The 23,127-nt window shown below is 39.5% G+C and overlaps 1 protein-coding gene across 4 annotated transcripts; it reads right to left on the bottom strand.

Annotated features, from left to right (window-relative positions):
* Positions 1 to 10,901: 10,901 nt before the first annotated feature.
* Positions 10,902 to 20,576, bottom strand: CCNJ (cyclin J). 4 transcript variants are annotated; one of them, XM_072340102.1, is made up of 7 exons: positions 20,469 to 20,576; positions 19,927 to 20,021; positions 18,210 to 18,420; positions 15,498 to 15,797; positions 15,245 to 15,404; positions 13,470 to 13,877; positions 10,902 to 13,380 (listed from the first exon to the last, which is right to left on the bottom strand). In XM_072340102.1, exons 2-7 carry the CDS (start codon positions 19,993 to 19,995, stop codon positions 13,227 to 13,229), a joined length of 1,302 nt encoding a protein of 433 aa, XP_072196203.1. In that variant the 5' UTR covers positions 19,996 to 20,021; positions 20,469 to 20,576; the 3' UTR covers positions 10,902 to 13,226. The 4 variants fall into 4 exon arrangements, with proteins under 4 accessions (XP_072196203.1, XP_072196202.1, XP_072196205.1 ...); XM_072340101.1 differs by lacking the exon at positions 20,469 to 20,576 and adding an exon at positions 20,266 to 20,338; XM_072340104.1 differs by lacking the exons at positions 19,927 to 20,021; positions 20,469 to 20,576 and adding an exon at positions 20,266 to 20,382.
* Positions 20,577 to 23,127: the final 2,551 nt, after the last annotated feature.

A 23,127-nucleotide genomic window follows, 5' to 3' on the forward strand; every position in this document is an offset into this window, starting at 1 on the left:
CTGATCTGTTTTTCATAGCTTGCTGAAGATGCTGGTAGGCCACAAATAGAAGAACCTGTAAATCAGGACCTACAGGAAGGTAGTACAAGAAAAAATACTTATTTACACACTTCCTGCTATTGTGCAGCAAAACTTGAGCAGTCAGCTAGAAGTCTACTAGTTTTTTATTTTTATGTGCTTACATTGAATAGTCCTATTGAACTCTATGGCAGTTCCCATGGTTGAAGGTTCCTACATTTGATTTCCTTGTATTCACTTAACAGCAGTTACACCATCTCCAAATGATACGTGAGGTCTTGTGTGTGAGGAGGGATGCCCCCCAGACCTCTGTACTTTCACATCCTTAAATGAGAAATCAATGCTTCTGCTTTCCATTCCCATTGCTTCATGCTCTCTATTTTGCACCTACCCAAACGGTACGCTGACTGGAGAATGCAGAAGGGACACAAGACCTGTTTTGCTGTGTACAAAATGAAGCTTGCATGATGAACAGAAATGGCTTATGGAGAGACCTACTATCGGTTGAGTTCATCACTTTGTACAAGCAAGACTATAAACTTTAAATATGTGACAATTTGATGTGGTTTGTACATGATCTGCACCTGTTGCAGACAGGCTAAAAGAGATTTATTTCTGTAGCCTGACTTATAGCAGTCCTGAGCATGTGAGTATGGAGACCAGTTATCCTAATGTTGATGCTTGTGATATAAAACCAAATAGTGTTTCAGGAATGTGTTGATTTAATGCATGTAATTGTCATTAAAAAACAACAACAAACACACACACACACAAAAAAAACCCCACACTAATAAATTGGTATTTCTGAATGTATTTTTGTTACAAGGTTTATTAAGTTATAATGCTGACCAGAAGGGACTGGGAAAGCTTTAATGGAGGGACAGTATTTAGATGAACTGTAGATACTTCCACTGTCAAAGCACAGAGCAAAATGACTGACTTAAACTGAGCTACATCCATTTTGTCTCAGTTCATCTAGCATTGGTTCAGTAAATATAATATGTTCCAGGGCGTGTATTGTTGTGCTTCATTAGTCTTGATTCAGTGTGAAATCATCTGAAAAGCATAATCTCATTATCTGCAGTTAATGCCTGATCATTAGCTTGTACTTAAGTCTTGTCAAGCTTGAATTTCGAGACTTGAACTGGAGTTGTTTCTCTTATATTGGCTTTTCTAATTAGAAAAACAATGTTTGTTAGATATCTTAAAGTTGTTAACCTGTAATTCAGCATTGAGGCTGCTTGAGTTCAAGAAGCATTTAGGCAATTTAGGATTTGAGTTTTGGGTGGTCTTGTGTGGAGCCAGGAGGTTATGAGTTGTTTGTGTGGTGGTGGTGGGGTTTTGGTGTTTGTTTGTTTGTTTGTTTTTTCAGCTGTTGTACCCCTTTTACTGTATCATTAAGATAAATTGTTCTCCTGCTAACTGGAGTGTTAACTGTTAATATACATGAGATGCATTTAGAGTGACATTCATCGCTCTACACTTAGTGTTATTGCCCTCAACTGTAAAATCTTAGAGAGTTAAGGTTTCCTTAGGACATATATATATATATATATATATATATATATATATATATATATGTATAGATACTTTGCTTGACTGAGATGAGAAGGGAAACCTGTATTTGAGAGTGTTATTGTATATGCAACTTTCTGGGAGGAAAAAATGGTGTATGGTTACCATTGTCAGTAGCTGTTGAAAGTTAGAAAACGGTGTGTCCTGGTTCTGCTGGAGTGCAATGTGTGTGACCTCACGTTAGATTTTAGTTAATCCAAGTGTGAGTTTCACACATGAATCAACCTTCACAATTTCTCTGCTTTCGGAGCAAATCAAGGACTACAGTGCCCCCTACAGCAGCTCTGCGGTTTTTGTTTTTCCTTTGAATCTCGAGTCAAACTAGGTGCAGATATTTGCCAGGTATGCTACCAGTAAAAATGATGGTGGCTCAAAGAAGTTGTTTGTTTGTTTGTTTGTTTTTAGGAATGGTCTTTGGTTTCCAGTTGTCTTTCTCCCCTGCTGCTCAGAGGTTTTCATCTGTCCTGGAGATACTTCTGTTTTATTAGCACTGTTGCAGCATGTTGGAAATTGCTGGTTGTGGTTCTCCTGAGCAGCAACTTAAATCTGAGAGCAGCTGTGGCTAGAGAAGGGTATGCTGAGAGGGCTGGGGTGACTGTGATTTCCCCTTCTTGAGCACTGCTTACTGAAGCACATGCTCCTGGACATGTGATGGGGATGTAGCTATGCAGCTCTTCCCTTGTTAATATAAGTGGAGCAGGAAGAGAAACCCAAAACAGGAAAGACTGATTTTAAATTAGGACAGCACTGGCATAAGAACAAGTGACTGTAAATATATTACAGCTGATAGACTTGAAATCTATGAGCTTTAAGTCTTGGAAGACCAAGGGTTCAGAGCAATATAATGAAAGGACTTGTATCACATATTTGTGTATGATAAGTTTTTGGACTTAGTAACCTGAATATCTCTTTCAGTCTTGTGTCTTTAGTGAACACTTCAGTCTGTGAGGAAGTTCTCTTAAAGTTTTAATCAAAGATTTCATTCCAAGTGATTTCTCTTGACCTGTGGAGTTCTTTAGAAGTCTGTGATATATAAGTCTCTGCTTTTATTCCTATGGGTTTTTACAGAGACTTATGTGGGTTATGGAGGTGGTCGATCTTTTTCTTAAAGAAAACAGATTGAAGTGAAAGTAGTAGAGATGTCCATGTCCATGACTTGGAGGTTTTCAGGAAGCTCGGGGCAACTGAACGTTTCTCCTCTACTGTTTTTTGAAAGCATCCTCCTTCAGGAAAATGCTTAGGCATGTGCTTGTCACCTGCTCACATAGGTGAGGTGTCTATGAGGTAGAGAAATATAAATTTTGTTTGAAAACTGTAGTTACTATGGCCAATTAAAATCAAGTGTATGCATGGCTTTGCTTTGGGATAGGGAAAGGAGATGACCTTTCAGATCCTGACCATTCAAATACATTTAGATAAAAATGTTACATTGCTTTTCCTCTTACATCAACAGATTTGGACTGAGACGTTCCTTTCTTTCTCTTGATGAAAAGGAGAAACCTCTATCCTTTGATGTCATGCAAAATTATGCATGTTTTATGCTGGGCAGCTGATGAAGGGAGCATTTTCTTGTCACACCTGTTTCTCAGCCAGTAAATTCTCCTTGATGCAGGTGGTAATGAATGATATTTTTCAGCTTTATCAGGATTCTCATCAGTTAGGATTTCATGTTCAGAACTGTGGGAAACTTTAGTGTGATGACTTAAGATTTTCTGGTGCTTTCTAGTTAATTTTTCATGTAACAGTAAATCAGACGATGTGATTTCCAGAATTGGAAGTATGTTCTGAAAAATTATATACATTTTAAGAAATTTCTGATGCCATAACCAGCTCTTCTTTTTAGGTGTTCTGCAGTTAATGCTAGATGACTTTTAGTGCACCAAGAAATAAAAACACAGAAATAGCTACTGGAGTTTGATGGTTCAGTGACACACAAATGTACTAAATATGCCAAAGAATTGCAGCCTAATCCCAAATATCCAGAGCATTCCTGTATGATGGAATTGATTATGGTAATATTTAACAGACTTTGTCGGAGCATTTTGACATATTTTCAAGGCATTGTTTCATACTGTCTGTACAATGTTGGGACATAAAATACTTGTATGTGCTATTTATATTTTTCATTCAAGCTCTTTAGCCTCAAAGTTATAAATAAGTGACTGAGTTAAGACTAATTATGTTTAGAAAAAGTAATAAATAAGAGTAAAGCATGAGAACAAAGCTGATGTAGTTATAATTATATAAAAACCCCAGTGCAAAGCTGTTGATTCAGATTACTTTCCTGGGACAACAGCTGAAACCAAAGGAAGAAAGGGTTGTTGGTTTTTTTTTAATGTACTTTTGTGAAGGTTGCTTCTTTGACTGGAGTAAAAGTCATTCCCTTTCCAGAATGCACAGATGGCTCGTGCATGCTTTAACTCTGAGATGTTCTGTACTCATTAGATCCACTGCAGTGTGCAGAGTAACTCTGGAGAATACAGGCTGGAATTCCCATGTGGGTGCTGTGCTGATCTTATGCTGTGAACCCCATATGGTTCATTGACTGAGTTTCAAACACCTACCTGGAACAGCAGATATCTGTTAATCCAATGGAAATATGGAAATAAAACAAAATGACTTTTGCAGGAAACATCTTCAATTCAGAGCACTGCTCAGAAAAGGTCAGTTAGATTTTTGTGCTGCAGAAAAAAAAAGATGCATATTTTTGAAAAATAAAGGAAACAACAGGAGCAAAGGAAGCAGAGCAAGCATTAATGTGTCCTCTTACATTTTTTACTGGAACACAATTTTAAATACGTGTTCAGATGGCTGATGCTATTGGGCCAGCCAGAACGATAGACAAATGCTCTAAAAGTTAATTGAAAAGGAGTATTTTGAAAAGGGGTTGATCTGTGAAATGCCGTAGCCTTGGTCTTGCATTCTTTCACAGTATGCAGGGTTTGAGGAATAAACAGTTCCAAAATACTTTTGTCTTGAGACAGCTGCAAGAAGATTTTAAATTTGTTGCTGAAGAAGAGATTAAAAACTGTAAATGTTTCCAGCTGCTGTGATTTAGGAGCACTATGGTTAAACTTCTGCTGTTTTCAACATGTATACTTGTGTTTGTAGGAAGATTTTTACAGATATGGAACAAAATGTATTAATGTTATTCTCTTGCTTTTTTTTTAAAGTGACTAGAACAACTTTTCTGCTCCTTTATGTGCTACCAGAGAATTTTGTTCATTATTGTGTGATGTTACTGAAAGTCAGGCTTATGCCCTGACTGTTTTGAATGAGTATCTTCATTATTATGCAGTTCAAAGTAAATTGATTTCTCTTAAGCAGAACAGATGTTTGTAATACTGTGTTTTGAACAGCATTGCTACTGACATCTTAGTATTGCTTTGACCTCAGGGAAAAATAATAATAATAAAAATAAAAATCATGTTTTACTATTCATAATTTATTTTCCCATAGATCACAGAATAGTATTTTCTTTAATAGTGCTACATGTCTCTATTTTTTGATCCTGCTTTAGATTACCAGTCCTCTTTTTGATCTTTAGAATGCATTTGAAATTAAGCATAGAATAGGAGGGGGAGGGAGGTGGAAATGCTGAAGACCTGGGCTTCAAGTTAATCTGCCAGAGACCTCACAGCTTCCTATTGCAAAGATAAGGTTAGCATGAAGAGACAGTAAAGAAGGGAAATTTTCTGTGAAATGCTCTGGAGAGTTTCAGTCAGCATTGTTATTTTAATGTAAGTTCTGTTGATGTTCATCTACAATACTTCCCCTTTCTCCTTTTTACTTTTGTAAACTCATGGTTTTGTTTGTATTTGTTAGGTGTTGTTTTTGGTGGCTTTTTTCCCCACCATGAAAGCCAGTGACAGAAGGAGTCACGAATAATAGATGTAGATTCTGTTGTGACATGGAGAATGAGTTCAGCCAACTTATAATGCAGGTTATAATAAAGTGATGGAAAATGTTGCCCTTTAATTTCATAATTTGAGTTTTTGAGATTTGTGAGAAAGTAGACTAGTAATTAATGTCACAGGGGTATCCATAGCACTTATTTGATAGCTGCTGATTTTCAGTCTGTACAGACTAGCTCTGAAACTCAGCTAGTGCCCTAAGCTTAAGCATCTGTTATCTGTTGTATTTAAAATGAGAAAAAGATGGAGGTGGAGGGTATTAACAGTGCTTTATAGGAGATAAGAGGACTTATCTCACAGTTTCCTTTTTTTATGGATCACATTATATATTCCATGAAACACTGTGGGACTTCATGCTGGGCTGTCTTTAAAGAACGATGAAATTCTGTGACAGAACAAGAGTCAACAAAAGCAATGCCACTCTATTTAAACATTTCTCATTCGGGAGAAAGTCTGGGTTCATCGGTGTTCAGCTTTTCAGTTACAGTTAGGAATTGCTAAGCAAATCTGAAATTGTGGGGAATATTTTTGGTGTTGAAAATATAGTTAGACTGCCTGCAATAAGCTATCAGATATGAACTTCTGTTTCTCTTTACTATTTATTTATTTTAATGAAGGAAAAGCTGTAGCTCTTAGTCATTTTAAGAATTGGATATCATGAAATATGTATCACATCCCTAGAAGAGTTCTAATAATTACTTGCAATGTTTTGTTTCTGCCATTTACGTCCAGTTCATCAAGTTTCAGTTTCCTGGAATTGTCTTTTGCTATGCCTGTATCTGCTTGTGCAGGACTTTATGTTAGATACGTTCATTTTGTGAATTTGGTTTTGTAACTCTCTTTCTGCTTATAATGTTAAATTGAGTTTCTTCACTCAGTCTTTAGAATCTAAGATTTATCGTAAATTTTTCTCAAAACTTTTTGAAGCTTTTCCATTCCTTAAATTCATAGTTTTGAGATATATTTTTTAATACATTAAATATTTTCATTGTACTTTGTCTTTATGCCAAGATTAGTGCTGACTTTCTTAGTTCTTAAACTTCTGTGCTGAGGATGGGTGTAATTTGTGAGTGACTAGCTTCTGTGGTCTATTTTTATGGAGTCTTTCTGTAGAGTTTCCTGCCACTGTATAAGTTTTTCTTTATTGTTGCTCTGAGAGCCACAAAATAAATAAATAAATGGATTTCTGAGCCAAACTGTAAACTTAAATGGAAATAAAGCCTGTGATGCCAACTGCTGCTCTAAACTGCTGATGCAGATGCATGAACAACCGACACACAACATTGTTTATTTACCTAACAAAAACATACTGCACGTGAAGTGTTTTGAAAAATTAAGTGTATATCTGTTACACTACAAAAATTATTGAGAATTAACTGCTATAATGTATAGAAAAGTCCTCTTTTTTCTGCATTTAGTCAGACCTACTTGCTGAGTGGAAGGCACAAGAAGTCCTTTCATGGATATCTGTTGACTAATTTGCATTAAGAGGTATTTCTTCTTTACCTCTATTAGTGTTGGCTTAAATCCTGAATGATTTCATTATCTACGTAAATGCTTAATCTCTTAAAAACCCTGCTAAGCTCTTGCCTTCACTGAAAGCTGTGATAATTTGTTGTAGTTCTTTCTGTATTTAAATATGTTGTTTTCATGTTCTGTGAAATGTCCCTCTGTTTTCCTTTTTAATAATAGAGAAGTACCAATATCGCCCTTTCTGTCATTTTACTTTGTTTTGCTGTTTGCTCTTAGTAGTTTCTTCAAGCCATTATGAGTGTTTGTTGGGTTTTTTTGGTTGTTGTTTTTTTTTTTTTTTCCTCTGTTTGTTGGTGCAGTCACTGCAATTGTATGTTGGGTAAAATTAAAAACTAGTGGAATTTGATGTATTTAATCCTTTTTTCCCCCCCTCAACATGCAGAAGTATTTCTGAAAACTATGATTTGTGCTGTAATTACTGGCATGAAAGAGTTCATTTATTCAGAATCATCTTGCTTCTTTTTTAAAGGAACGTGGAACAGTTTGTAAGAGGTCATAATGTGAAGTGCTGCTTTAAATCTAGATGTGTTACAGTCTTACTGCATATATGTAAGCCTTTTTAGTTTTTTTCTACTGGAAGTTTATATCATTGTCAATGCTTATTTTCTGTTGTTTTAGAGGGGGAAAAAAAGGGTATTATAACCAGCTCTGGAAAATGCAGAACGTTTCTTTTGGCATCTCATAATGAAGTTGAAAATACACTGAACAAGCAGTTCAGTGTTTTTCGTCCTCTCCAGAATGCTGACTGCTTGGTCAATAGGGAGGATGTAAAGAATAAAATTAATCAACAGGCAGATAAAATGGTTTCCTGTTAAATATTAAAAAAATCCCCACAACCCTAATATAGTAGAGAGAGGAATATATAAACAGAGAATGGCTTAGGGGAAAAAAAAATAGAGAAGATGGCAATGGAACTGCTTTGAAGTTGCTTCTGCGTGCTCGCAGTTGAGGTAATCCAGGAAGTGGAAAAATTTCTTGATGTATCTTTAGCCTTTGTGGTCTGCAGTGCTGCATGCTTGTTACCTTCTTATCAGCAAGTTCTCCTAAGTCTGAGGAGGCTTCACAAGAGATTCTCAGAACGAATTTACAATGATCTCGGTGATGAGGGAGTTTCTCCTTAGAGCCATGATCTGAACTCAGGTAAAGAAGCCTGAAAAGGAATTTTCTCCTGGTAGAGAGACTGTTTGCCAGCAGGTTCTTATACTATTTCCACTTCTGTCATTGGATGCTCTTTTGGATGCATGGCTCCATGCCCACTCCTTCATCTGTCAATGAAGATAGTTGTCTTGGTATTCATAACCTTTTCTAGAAGAGTATGGAATAGCCAAGTCCGTATGGATAACTATTCTCCACAGCAAGCGTGCACTAAGATAGGATAAGATGCAATACCAGATGTGTGAAGCCATTCTCTGTGATATGGGCACTTTCTCTGAAAACTGTTTCTGTGGCATTTCTGAAGAAATTGTACCTCCTGAGATCTGTGAAGAAGCCATCTGGAATGCCATTTACCTTCCTGCAAGATCTGTGCATTTAAGCATACTGCTACATTTAGCAAAACACTGCTGTAGTCACTGTTTAAAAACAAAGAAGCCTACAGATTTCTAATTAACACATTTGTAGTGTGACTACCAATGTGTAACGCATCATTTCAGTACTATGAAACCACTGTTAAATGCTGTTAAATTTCATGTAGGTTTGTTTTCCACTGCTTCTTCAACACTTAAATCTTGTAAGTATGTTTGTCTTGACAAGATGTTAGACAGTTTTGTCTAGGCCTGACTTTTGCTGTGTGTAGCTGGTCCAGGTGGTATCTGAAATCCCTTCCAACCTTTGCTTTTCAATGATTGTACACCAAACTGGCATTCTAATGGCTGTTAGACTTCTTGAAAGTAATGATCAATTAACATGAAAAGATTCCTACAGACATGTAGTCACTGTTTAGAGTGGTCATTTAAATGATTCATAGATTATGGAAAATGCACTTTCTCTCATGAGAACTTTAACAACATTCTTTGAAAGTGTTCTCGTATCTTACTGTTTCAGGAGAGTAAGTTCATGTGTTCCAACAATAGCAAGTTTCTGGGCAGTTTGAGAACACACACACCAGTGAATAGATATAGTAATGATGCAAATAACTTGCATGGTAGATGTGAATGTTACAACAAAGAAGCATACTGAATCTCAGGTTTGCAGTTTTAGTGCCTATAAGTTTTCCAGTTTTCCCCTTCCCCTTGCTAGAGGGCTGGGCCAGGAGCCTGCATCCTTGGCTACACTAAGAGTTCTCATAACTTGGAGCTACTTTCTATACACATATTTCTAGTCTTTGGTTATAAGTTTTTTTGTTTGTTTTTTAATTATGATTTCATTCAAGTTCTATAAACTTATATAAAACATTCAATTATAGGGAAACTTCAAAATTTGTAACTAGCCAAATGTACGTGCATATGCTCTAATTTCTAAAATATCATTGTAATGGAGACTTAAAATAGCATTTTATCTTCCTGTTGCCACTTAGGGTTTTAAAAATTTGCTTCTGACACTACTAAAATAAAGTAGGGCTGCAACTGGGCACTAGTGGTCAGTCAGATAAGGCCTTATCTGCTCTGGAGGCTAATGTTTTTGTGAACATTCGGAATGCACCACTGATGAGTTATTAAGGAAGCATGCCATATTGCTTGAAAAATATTTTATTTGTAGTTACATGCCAGCCTAAAAAATATGAACTTTGAATTTCAGCTTCTAAATGAAATTAATTTCTGGCAGAAATTAGGGCTATTTGATATAGATAATAAGCCCAGATCATGGGAAGCAGATGAAACTTGGTGTGTTACATACAAAAACACATCTTCACACTGCAAATTTAAAATCTCTTAAATTCTACCAGAACTTCTAACTATATTGTAGCTGTCAGTCGTTGTAGTCAGAGATTCATAAAGGTCAGGTGGTAATTATTGTTTTGTAATTACAATTAAAAAATAAAAATAAAAAGTCAGCTATGGGATCTCATGGAGAAAGTCTAGACAGAATGTTTGCCACCTTAAGGATAAAGACAAAATTTTCCAGAGGAAAGTATCAGTAACTCATACAATGTGGTATTGTACTGTTCATATTCCTTGGTGGAACAGAGCTTGCCTTCCCTACACAGCCTTCCAGAAGGTTTTCCAGTTACAGTTTATCCCTGAAGCAACGGATGCAAGCTAATAGAAACCTCAGAATTTCATTTTATAGCTTAATGGGAATGATATTCTGAGCAGCCCGTGTAATGTTTGAAGTTCTGTATCTTGTTTCAATTGTGAAATGTATATGTTATTAGTAAATTAATTAGTAACTAAAAGCCATTACCTTCTGCCCTCACAGCTATTATAAATAACCTAAAAGTTTGTGGCAATAGCCTTTTACCCAAAGCCAAGTGTTCTTCTAATTGAGTTGGAGTATTGAAAGAATTGCATGCATCACTTTTCTTTGAATGAGAGCAAAATGAATTAATGTCTTTGCTCCTGCAACACTTCTTTTGTTCTCAACTTCTTTGTTACAGCTGTGCACTAGATACAGGGTTGTTCAAGTGTACAATGTTGAACATATGCTGTGGGTACAATTAGTTCTAAAGCCCCTTCCTGCATGATTTCCTTCCCACCCAAACCCCCTCCCCCCAGTTATTTTTTTTTGGTTGTGTTAGTGCTCACAAAGCTGCTTACAGTGTCATAGAAATAAGGGGTAGTAAAGTGCAGAAAGTCCGTATAGCTCCAACCAGCCCACATGCAATAGTGATAGAAGACACATTGGCCAGTTTAAATATTAAAAGAAAATAAAACAAAGCATAATATACACTAGAAACTTCTTATTCAAAACTAGTTTTATTTTTAAAAATAAATTGAATGCATAGCACTCACAAAGATTCCATTGTTTTGGACATTTTGCATTTAGGAGCACCGTTTTTATTTATGCTATAGAAAACATTTTGGTTCTAGTAGTAAGACCAGCGTATCTTTAATGTACACTGGTAAAGCCCTTTTAAATAATACATCAAAACTGTTCAGTATACATTTTTTTCTGTAGTCACTATGAAGCTGTAGTGTCAGAAAAAAAAAAACCTCAGACTAAGTAATAAATTAAAAACAAACAGCAAGTAGTGGATTTCTTTACAGTTGAACTAATGCCTTAAAAATTGTCAAATAAAAATACCCTATTAAATGTAAGTTTGTAGTATTAACTAACTGAATAATCCCCCCACCTATTATAATTCCAGTGTTAAGTATTAGTTAAATTTTTATATATCAAATGCCTATGGAATAACTTTACTAATACTCCAAAAACAAAAGAAAAGCCTATACTGCTGCATCACAACTAAAGATGATGAGTTAGCTGATGGAGATTTTGCAGAAAAGTTTGCTACAGGCATCTGCTGTTACTTCAAGTCATGGTCTATCACTGTACATTCATAGTATCAGAGGTAGTTAAGAGTACTGAGGACTTAGATATAGCATTGCAACAAAATGAAACTGGTGGAAGGAAGTCCATTTCCCTCTAACATGGGTAACAATGCTGAATAAAAAGCATGGCATCTTATGAGGTGGAAAATCTCAACTTAATGCTACTTTCAGACAAGGGGAAATATTCATTAATAGATGGAGAGATGAGGAAAAAGATTTTACAATTAAAGGAAGTAAGAACTGACCACCCTAGGCCTATTTCAAAACTGATTCTCAACAATAAAACAGAGAGGGTTATTTCTTTTGTTACACTCCTAACCCCCTCTTGACTTACACTTTTATGCTACAAAAGCCCACAACAAAAATTGGGATTTATAGAGAAAACAGAACAAAAGGAACAGGATTTATTCTCCTCATCAATAAACAGGTTTTTGTAGCATGTTATCATTCAACTCCAGAGCGAATGAATGTATCTGTATCCTCTCCCTCCTGAACATTACAGGAAGGCCCTCTCTCCAGTGACAAAGTGGTCTTCATAAGATCCCCAATGGGATGGTACACACTTCATAAGTGTTGCGACTAAGATGAGCAGAAGATGGTAAAAGAACAAACAAAAAAGCCTTAAGCTTACATCCTGTAGAGACATTTTAAAGTAGTAAGAATCCTGTCATCCAAATTTCCTCCCATATTCTACTAAAGGAGAGGCTGGTATTTATTTTTTAAGAAGTATTTCCCTAGCATCTTCATTGCCATTTTCATGCAAGAGTTGGATGAGTGAAGCTTTCTACCCTCAGACTACCTGCTCCACAGGAGATAGTGTAGTTTCATAAAGTTATATGATCAACACCTTAATTGTGATAAAGCAGTTCACTCTGCAATATATTTTGACCCACCCATTTAGAAGAGTAGATCTCTGCATTTTCTTCTGGAATTCCCAAACAGACTATAAATTTGCCCCACTATTACCTGAGAATTTCCCTCTGCTGTAAGCCTGACACAGAAGTGGATTTCTATGAGCATTTGTCTGCCTTTCCCTGTACAATTGATACTGCCAGTATAATTGGAGGATACTTGGTTGTTGTGTGTGCACATATGTGAAGGAATCACAGCCACTGTAATAATTCTGGCACAGCACAATCTCAGATGAAACTTTCCCTTTTCTTCAATCATTAATACCTCACTGCTAGACAGTAGTTTGCATCTACATTCTGTGAACACTAATGCATCCCTTTGGTACTTGGTATGTAGATGCCCTGAAGAAAAGCCACTCCATTTGCTATAGTCTCTTCCCTTTCTCCCTCAGATTATATCCAATTAAGCATACAAACCAGCAGAGCAAAGTAATGAGTAGAAAATTCCCTGAGTTAGTATGAAAGAGTTACTTTAAACAAAAAGGATAAGAAAGGAGAAAAGAAGGAAAAACATAGTGTCTATCCTGTGAGGTACAAAACTTAAAGACTAGCCACAATACCAGTTAACTCAAATGCAAATATCTAAAGCAAATATCCAGCACAAGAGCAAGAGCATGGAGTTATCAAAATGAAATTTGTTTCATCCTCTGGTCCCTACATATTTGGAAAAGTCTGGCATTCAGTGGATTCTTAAGTTTCAGTAAATTTAAAGTAAACGTTAATACTGTATGGTGGTATTTCATAAATGTCTTCAAAAATAATACTGCGTATCTCCTTCATTAAACAGTAATTCTGTAGTTAGTCCACAGCCATTTTTCTTTTGGCTAATATTTCAAGTATGTGCGTTAGAAGCACAGACTATTCTGAGTGCCTGAGTAAGAAGCTGCTATGCCCAGGTATACACATTCTTTGAGATGTTCTGGGTGCTTAGTTTTAGCAGTCTGTACTTGACCTACAGTACTAATTGCCAATCCAGTTGCTTTTCTTTTTTTTTTCTTCCTGGAAAGACACAAAAACAAAATAATTTCCCCTCAATGCAACTTCCTGCCCCCCATAAACAAGCACAAGATCATTTTTGTACTTATCACCTCTCAAAGCAGGGAGTAACACAGGAATATCGTCCATTCACTTGGTAACTTCGGTTGTAGGAGACACTTATACATGGCTTCACTTCTAGAGGAACAGCTAGTGACATTGCAGCACCAGTCTGTACGTGCGATCGAGCCTGGACACTAGACTGTAAGGCAGCAGGGCAAGTCTGAAGTGGATAAGATGCTGTGTGATTAGCTGATACTATCTGTTGACAGTTTTGCTGTTGTGATGTCTGATGATGATACTGTAATGAAGACTGATGAGCTTGGAGATACTGTGGTATGTGTGGTTGAACATTAGCCTGCTGGGCAGTTGGACCTGGGGTCTGAAATACAGTATGTTGAGCAGACTGAGCATGTTGTCCTTTTTGCTTGTTTGCTTCCTTCACATCATTATCATGTGCACTACAACAAATTGAGAAGACAGAATGCATTAAAATACATATAAAAGTCATTTTAACTCTTGGATTAATTTGAGGGCAGTAACAAATGCTGTGGCTACTGGAAAGGATCCAAACCTTAAAAAAAGTTGTTTGTTTTTTTTTTAGTCTGCCCTTTAAAGTTTGTTTCTTTTCAGGATTTCTCTTATTTTCATAGCAATTCTAAACCAAGTTTTAGTGCAATACAAGTAAAATAGCAGTATCAAAAATAGTCTCAGTGCAAGAAGGTCTGCTAGTATACTGCAGTTGAGTGCCAGATCACCTGAAATTACACTTATGTGTTGTCTCTGCCTCATTTAAATTGGGTAACAGAGTACAAGGTTTTTCTTTAAAAAACACAACATTCTGGCCTGCTCTGAATTTAAACAGTTTAGTTCACCTGAGTTTCCTTTGATTTGTACCTTCCTAAAGTATATTTAGACATATTCTTTCACATGATTTCATGCTGAGATTAAGCAGCAGGTGTCAGCTGCGCACTGCAGACCTAAAGTCAGATGAGGTTTTGGATCTGTATGTACAGGGCTGATCACTTGAGCTTGGTATGGTTCAGCTCATCAACACTTTTAATTTAAGAGACTGCAAACTTTTTATGGTGCACTACAAAAAGGACTGTAAGGTTTCCCCGTCCTCCTGTATCAAAGCATTCCAGAATGATACTGAAAACACTTTTACAACACATTTTTGTGTGCTCTAGGTACCATTCATTTCATTACATTTGTCTCTGAAGTAAATAGAGGTCAAAGGTGATAACATCAACCTTATTAAAAAGTTTTGATTCTTCCAGATCCAGAATTTTCTGTACTTTAACAGTGCATTTAGTTGTGGGCAAGAACAAACCTCCATAAGGGGATAGCAATTAATGTGGGCACCGGTATAGATCTTGAGCTTTGGAATATAAGAACTCATTTGATACCCTTACCCAGCAAGGTTCATTTGGCATTTGCTGGTGTTTTATCTGGTGTCATCTACGTGGTAACACAAAACTGGATACAACCACACAGCTGTTTTTTCTCTCAGTAAGTTGGCTTTTCAAACAATCTACGTATTTGATCCACAATCAGCCTGGAGCCTCCTTTCAACTTCCAAGGAATAGTCTTCAGAGCAATCAAGAGCTCCTGAGCCTCCCATACTCTTTTTCACCTATTAATGCACCATAGAGATTGGGAACAATCTCTGCTATTTAACAGATTCTCTTAGCATGTTATACCTAATATTACTTAACACATAAGTATAGACAAACTGACACTAAAAAAACCAAACAACAACCCACAATGCAATTAGGAATACCAACAGTTTGGTACACTGGCCTGAAAAAAGCAGTTATTAACTTACATTAATAGGCGTTCAATACATGGCACTAGAAAATCCCAGGAGTATGCAGTAAGATGATGCAGTCGAGTAGGCCATGTTGGTGAGAGGCGCAAGATAATCCTTGAAGAAGCTACACATGCAGTGGCAACTAAAGAAGGGGCATAATTTAAGAATGCATGATCTAGAATGAAGGAAACATAAAGAAGATTAATTTAAGTTGGACATAATCTGCCAAAACAAAAAAAGAAGTAATTACCTGAAATATGTAACTCACCTTGCAGCGATACTTCAAGAAAGTAATCAGCATATTTTGCCATATATAACTTAGTTTTCTCTAAGCAAACCATTGGCCAGCCATCATGAAGATCAGTTTCATGGACAGCAATAGAAAGATAATAGTCGATGAAATGAGCAGCAGTTGGGAGGCACAAATTCCACTGAAATGTTTCTAGCAACAGTAACTCCATATGAAGCAAATTCTGTTTTGTTAGTACCAAATTCATATTAGTCATACATCCCAAGCTGTTCAGTTGTTCAAGTTTGGGAACGCTATCTTCCTTTTCTTCAAATTTACCTTCAGATGAACAGAAAGAGGGGGGAAAAAAAAAGGCTCAGCATGTGTAAACTACAAAACAGATTGCAGCTACTGACTGTTGTTGGTCATATTTCAGTTCTAATACAACAAGCAAGCTTTAGACTTTTCCACAGATGCAAAGCTCAAATGGAAGACTTATTTGGAGACATAAAGGGGCATGTACTATCAAAGGCTAAGTTTCAGCGGATCATGTCCTCGTGCTGGATGTTGTACAGTGCCACATTTCCTGTTGATTCATCTGCCCACGAACCAGTCACCATTTGCCAAGCGCAGAAGTAAGCTATGTTATGACATCTGTGGCACTGCACACATTAAGTTTTTGTCACCAAACTATCGTATTATGTGCTCCACCATCAGTGAAATACCACTGTCATGTGACCTGACATACATAACAACCCCGCATTTGACTTTAAATCACTCTCCCTTTCCCACAAACCCTGTTTGGTTCTAGAAATCATTAGAGTACACATTAGAGTACATCTACCTCTCTAGCCAATTTATCTGCTCTTATTACCTGTGCATTTTTAGGTGCATTTTTAGATTTCACAGCAGATATGCTGCTCCAGCATTTCAAACAAGTGGATTTCAGCAATGTACATTTGAAAAACCACATTGCCATATACACTGTTTCAACTCAACACTGCTAGTAGCTTCAGCTTTCCCTGGACTTTAACTTGTCAGGTCTGTATGCTTTTAGCCTGAAGCAGAATTGTATATGTAAAAAACCCATTAATAAGAGAAACAAGTGTCACATTTCCATACAGTTTGCCATATGGTTGTGCTATTTCAATTTCACTGCAAATTCTTTCCATCTTACACCCTCTATTTGGTACTACAGATATGTTGGAAAAGCACATTTTTGGAGACTTTTGCAGGACCAATCATTTGCTTTCCCTTGCCAACAGTGAGAGATATTTACACAGGAGTTAAGGCCATTCCAGCCCCAGCCTGCTCGTTTTTGTTTTCCATGCACAAGTTATTATAGAAATGGAAGCTTTTCAGGGCTCACATAATCATTATTATTTCCACAACTTTATCAGGCATACCAGTGTGATACCACACTGTTTGAACCAGTTGTTAGAGCCACACAGGACAGAAGTTTAAAGCAGCATTTTGGTTTGTGCTTTCTCTACTAAGTCACACAGTGCTTCTGGGAATAGCATGTACTCCATAAGCACTACTTGCAGTTTGTTACAAAGGCTAGTAGAAGTGATTAAGAAAAAAAAAAAAAATAATCCTCTTCAGAACATGAATTTAATTTGAAGATCTGGAATTAGTTAAAAGACTATCCACTTTCTTAAATGGATTAGACTGGTTTCTGAGGCCAGGTTTTTATACTCAGAGCCCCATCCTTTGCCAAGGTGGCTGGTGGTATCCAGTCAAAATTTACCCACAGAAGAATTCCAAAAGAACTCTTTTTGTCTTTTAACTGTCCTGTTGAATAGCTGTACTGGTGAAGACAGAGTGCAATGAAAGGAAGCAGTATACCAAAACCAGAAAACCAGAGCACTGAGGTGTTAACTAGCAGAGAGGGCCTACAATGTGACATAGTTTTGTTTGAGAAAATGAAAATAGAAAAATGGGTTAGCAGAAACTGAACCAGCAGTCAGCTCTGCTACCAGCACAAAGCTTGGCCATTTGGTTTATGAACAATTGCCAGCAAGTTTGCTGCAAACTACATTCATGTATTTCTGGGGACCTGTGAAAAGGCTCCAGAAATGTATAAATATGGACACACACTATGGGATTCTAGCTGAGCACAATGTAAGCAGCAGCACAGTTCTTAACGAATGTTTGTAATTAATTCTACCTTCAGAGTACTGTGTACTCACCATTGTATTCACCTATGTTACATTTTTTACGTGACACAGTACAGGATTTACATTAGCCTAGGCTTGCACAAAGAACAGCGCAATTTACGAAATCTGCTCTCTGCCAGCCAGACACACGCAGCACCATCAACAGGCTGCAAAACAGTCTACATATGGTTTATTTCATTTCTTCCTTTATCACAAGTACCTTAATTATTTTCAGCACTGGATTGCTATATATACTATTTTTGGGATGTCCTTCAGAAGGCAGCCCTTCCGTTACTGTAGCTTCCCTCTGAAAAATTCATCTTAGAATAATTTGTATTTCCAAACACAAACATTGGTTTTTTAATTGCAGTTCATTTTTTCCCCCTTTTTCTTATCAGGTGCCAACAGAGGTCCAAACAAAAGTCTAAAGAAAGGCTCTATCAACCAGGCCAGATTTAAGTACACAAATCTAACCCTCAGTCTTCTAAAACCACTTTGTTTCCCCTGCCCCCTTTATTCCCACCATGCTACTCCCTGCATTTGGCAGAACCACTTGTATTGATCTTGTTCATCTATGGTGCTACATACTTACTTGCTAAAAGTAAACAGGAAAGAGCAACCACATGCAGCTGCTGTATGGATATGTCATAGCGATCCATAAAGAGGTCCAGCAGATACACAGCGAGGTGTCGTGCAGCAGGACAGAGTCTGAACCGATTGCTCACAATGGCAATCAGATCTGCAAAGTATCTTCTCAGATGTAACTGGGGAGATTGGCCTTTGTAGGAGGGCAGCTTCAGCTCCTAGATGGACAGCAGCATGCGATTTTATTAAAACCACCATTTAGTGTACACTGGCATCAAACCAACATAGCTGGTATTCTCACATTTATTATGGAACTTGCAAACTATTTATTTCCCTGTCTTTTTGTCCTCATAGATTCGGTATCTCTTTTCACAGAGCAAAGAGTATATGTAGTATTACAGAATTATGAAATATTTTGGTTCTACAAAGCATTAATATAATAGTGTAAGGCTTAACGTATTTTCATCAATAGGCTAGGGCGACTGTAGATTTTACCTACTCTACTGCAAAGGCTTCCCCAGCAGGGAAGCACCAGCAGCATTCAAGGACTGCTCAGATGCTTCAACACAAAGTCCAATAGCTTAACTAAGCCCTCTCCTGCTGCAGACTGATCTGCACAACCAGACATTGTACTAAAGCGTTGGCATGTCCCAGTGCAGGTGCCATTGGGAGAGAGAGACACTTGCAGCTATAACTGAGGGTGGGAACAGGGAAAGGGGGATGCCATCACTTCCTGCACGCACTTCTGACCCTGACTTAATCTGATCTCACTGATGCTGCACTGTCACTGATTACAGCATGCTCTCAGACAGTTAAATGCACGTAAAACCTCACACAGTCTGATATCTGAAGAGGGGAAGGACACCAAAGCCCTACCAACACTACAGAAAAGAAAAGCCTTTGGCATTGTGTTTGAAATACAAAATTTGGGCTGATAGAAGTAGAATCCCTGGGCTCCTGCTCATATCCCCTTGGTGCAGCACAGCAGCCCTGCCATAGCCTGCTGTCACGCATACTTATGAGCTACACTGTGCACTGCAGACTAAGTAGGATTTTGACTACAAGTAGATTTCCAGCAGGACAGTCCGATGACATGAGGTTAGAACTAAGTCAGCCCAATTTTCCAATTCTAAGTACTGCAGTATTTTATAAAAACGGGGGAAAACACCAACCAAAGCCACTCGTGCCTACCAAACTTTGGAATTTCACAGTGCTGACTAAGCTGTAGTAACTCTGGGAGAACGCCCATTATCCTGTTTTGCTCGTGTTCCTCCCCCTCAACAAGTTACTTTGGCACTCACACCTTTGAGAACAATAATCCTCTCACCAAGTGCCACAAGGCAGCAGAAATAGGTTCAGTCACTATCAACTCCTTTTCCAGCCAAGATGCTCTTTACCACACCGAATCGTCCCCAACAAGCAACTTCCACTCGGAGCTGAAGCTATTTTTAACAGCCCCAAGTGCCTCTGATGCTTTGCTGGCGATGCAGTAACATCACTGCTTCCCTGAGTTTGAACTCGGAGCTGTTTGCACATCTGAGCAGAATCCTTTTGCGGGGCAGATAGCTGTCAAGACCGCGGGCATCCTAAGCTCACGGCACCGCGTTTCCCGCTGCAGAGACGCAGCCCAAGAGGTCTCGGCCATGCCGGGACCGACACCGCTCGCCCCGCTCCTCCCCGGCCCCGCACTGCCAACTCCCGCCGCCCCCCCCCGGCGGCCCCACCTTGTAGCGCAGCGCCTGGTGGATGTCCGCCGCCAGCTGTCCGGTCCACCACTGCGCCTCCAGCTCCATGGGGGGCGGCGCGGCGCGGCCGGGGCCTGGGCGGAGGGGAGGAAGCGGCGCCGGCTGAGCGCGGACGGGACGGGGCGGGCAGCGCCACGCTCGCCCGCAGTTAAGCGCGATCAGCTGCCGCTCTCGCCGCGGGGCCCCGCGGCCCCTCGGCCCAGCTGGCCGTCATACGAGCCGGCGGCACAACTGAGGCTCGTTAAGCCCCGCCGCCGGGCGAGGGGCCCGATCGCGCCCCAACAAAGGGCCGGCGGCGCTCCCCCCGCCCCCACTCACCCTACGCAGCGGCCGCGGCGGGGCCCGGCGCGGGGCACCTGAGCGCGGCGCGGCGAACCGACGGCTCCCCGGCCATCACGCGGCGCCGCCCGCCTCGCCCATTGTTAAAGGGCCGAGCGGGGCGGCGTGTGTACAAAGCCGGGCAGCGGCCGCCCCGCCGCCAATCGCCAGCCGCCTTACAGTGCGGCCCGCCCGCCACCCACCAATCGGAGCGCGGCGCTCACAGAGACACGGCGGGCCCCCGCTGTCTGCGGCCACACGCGGGAAGCCTTTGGGCCCGCGGAGCTGCCGTAGCCGCCCCCCGGTAAGGAGCCACGGGAGGGGCGGGGCTGCTACACGGGCCCGCCTTGGGGCGGCTTCGGTGGGTGCGGCTCTCGGCGGCGGCGTGATCCGGGTGCTCTGTGTATGAGATGGGTCTCAGGGTCCCTGAAGCGGGCGGTGCACGCCTTTACTACAGGCCTGTCCGCTGAGCGGACGCGCTGAGGGCTCTCACGTGTTTCGATTCCGCAGCTGTGGGATTCCTCGTGTTGCGGTGTTGGGACAGCATGGTGAAAGGAGCTTGGGGGCACCGCGGGGCTCTGCTGAGCCTCGAGTGTGACGTGTTCGGGAGAGCTAAAAAAGTATGCGAAGTTATGTCTCACTGGGTTAAATACCACTAGTAAAAGTTATAAAACTTCATCTTTACATGCAGATAGCAAGCATTTACCTGTTAGTGCTTTTTCTTTTCTTCCCTGGTTCAGCTGTGAGCTTTTGGGTGCCCCTTTTTACTTGTGTCAGTGCTGCACCTCGTTAATCTCTTGCACCTCAGACTGTTAGTGTGGTGGTGAAGGAAATGCCCTTTTTGGGCTGCAGAAAGCTGTGACCCTCAAGCGTGAGACTGAGCAAATCCAGGAGGAAGGTTTGCAGCTGTGTGGGCCCTCATTTAGTCTGCGCTCCTGCACCTGGGTGAATGGCCTTCTGCCCTGCCAGAAGCTGATACCCAAAGGAGCTCCTGCACCTGCTCCAGAAGAGCTTTTTCCAGCTGGTTTCCACTGATTGGCAATCTGCTCTAGAGGTCTTCCAAAAGACTCAGTTCATTATAGTGGTTTATGTCTTTAAGTTGTCCAACAAACACCTAACGAGGGTGTTCAACCTGGTACAACAAGACATGCAAAGCAATGGAGGATAAATGCTTTGGGTGCAATTTGCGTTGAGGTGGTAGATTTAAATTTTTATTTCTGCCTGTGCTTAGACATGATTCTTTTCTTAATTAGGAGAATGGAAACCAGCTTTTTGACAGAACCAGTTTAATGACTTTTACTGAGACTGGAGTAGCTTGTTCCCACATAAGTATATTTCTGACTCTCATGTCAGAATCTTATGGATTTCAGTGACTTTTTTCTTCTGGGAAATGGTGCTGGTATCTGGAAGACTTTGTTTTTTAGGACATATTTTGGTATATCTCGTTCTGTCATGTAGCATTGCTTCCTGAAGACTTTTAAGAGGAAAAAATGTTCCTAATTTGTGTGCATGCACATATAAATAAAGAATTGCTTCAGCTATTTTGATTGGCCATCTGAAATCCATGGGTTATTGAAAAAAAAAAAACAACATTATTTTGGTGTTCTGGTGGCTTTTAGTCTTATTTATATGCCTTGTTTGAAAGGCAAATGCACACTCAAAGCTGATTATGATATTTGCAGAGCAAATACAGAGTTTGAAAATTATTGATTCCTGAAGAAAGGTAATATAAAATTTGTATTCCAAAGGTAAATCTCATCCACAGGTTCCTAACAGGGTCAGTCATTGGCAGTATCTTCATAGTCTTTGAAAATGTGTTGTCTGCTTGAGAAAGAGGAAACTAATAAATGGTGATGTGCTGAAACCTGCTGTGATGGGCCCAAACGGGGACTTTTTTACTCTTACGTGTTGGGAGAAAATGCTGTTAACCCCGCTGCTTATCCTTAGAGCTTCCTAAAGACTATATGGATTAGTCTGTTTCTGAATTATTAGGTGGAAAAAAGGACAGATGCATGCCAGCTTATTTCTCAGTTGTCTGACCTGTATAGGAAATACCATCCTGATAAAGCTATGGGCTATTTTATTTATATGCCTTAAAAGGAAAAAAACTGACTTATGGTTGCTTGCTGTGCTACAGAGCTGAGCTGTGGAGCTCTGCATTTCAGATCCCTGTAATGCTTCTTCATTTAATTATTTTGAATTTTGCTAGGCACAAATAGAATATATTTCAATTAAACTGTTGATCTTGTAAACAGTTATGTGTGTCTCCTTTTCTTGCAGTCAGGAGATAGGTTTGGAAAGAGCCTCACAGTGCTGCCTGAGGCCAGAATTGCTCTGGTCATGCATTTTTCTGATCTCACAGACACCAGTAAGGTGAGATCACAGTCTCCATGAAGAGTGGATGACAGTGCTGCATTGTCCTTATGTTGGACAGTTTATTAATGTTTGGTGTATGGGTCAAGCTTTTTACTGCCTATAAACCACAGAGCTGAGAACTGATAATTGAAGTCTGTGTTGTCATGCCTCCCTTCCTTCATTTCTTTAGCGACAGTAATCGCTGATCTTTTTACCTTTCCTTACAGGCTGTATTTTCTAGACCTCCAATTGTTATTCCTCTCTGGACGTATTTTGATTTGTTCATATCCTTCATAAGTACATGGCCTAAGCTGGAATGCAGTGTAGTTAGCTCAAAGATGTTTTTCTCCTGAGGTGGCCTCTGTTATTTTCCCAGAAAATCATCCCATTGAGAAACCCAGAGCACTTCTGTTCAGCTACATTGTGATCCTCAGGACCTGCACATCTCTGCACCTTAACTGTTGACTAGAAGAACTGAGAGTCTTCTTAGAGTCTCCTGACTTTGAG

This window comes from Excalfactoria chinensis, chromosome 6 (assembly GCF_039878825.1).
Source record: "Excalfactoria chinensis isolate bCotChi1 chromosome 6, bCotChi1.hap2, whole genome shotgun sequence".
NCBI lineage: Eukaryota > Metazoa > Chordata > Aves > Galliformes > Phasianidae > Excalfactoria > Excalfactoria chinensis.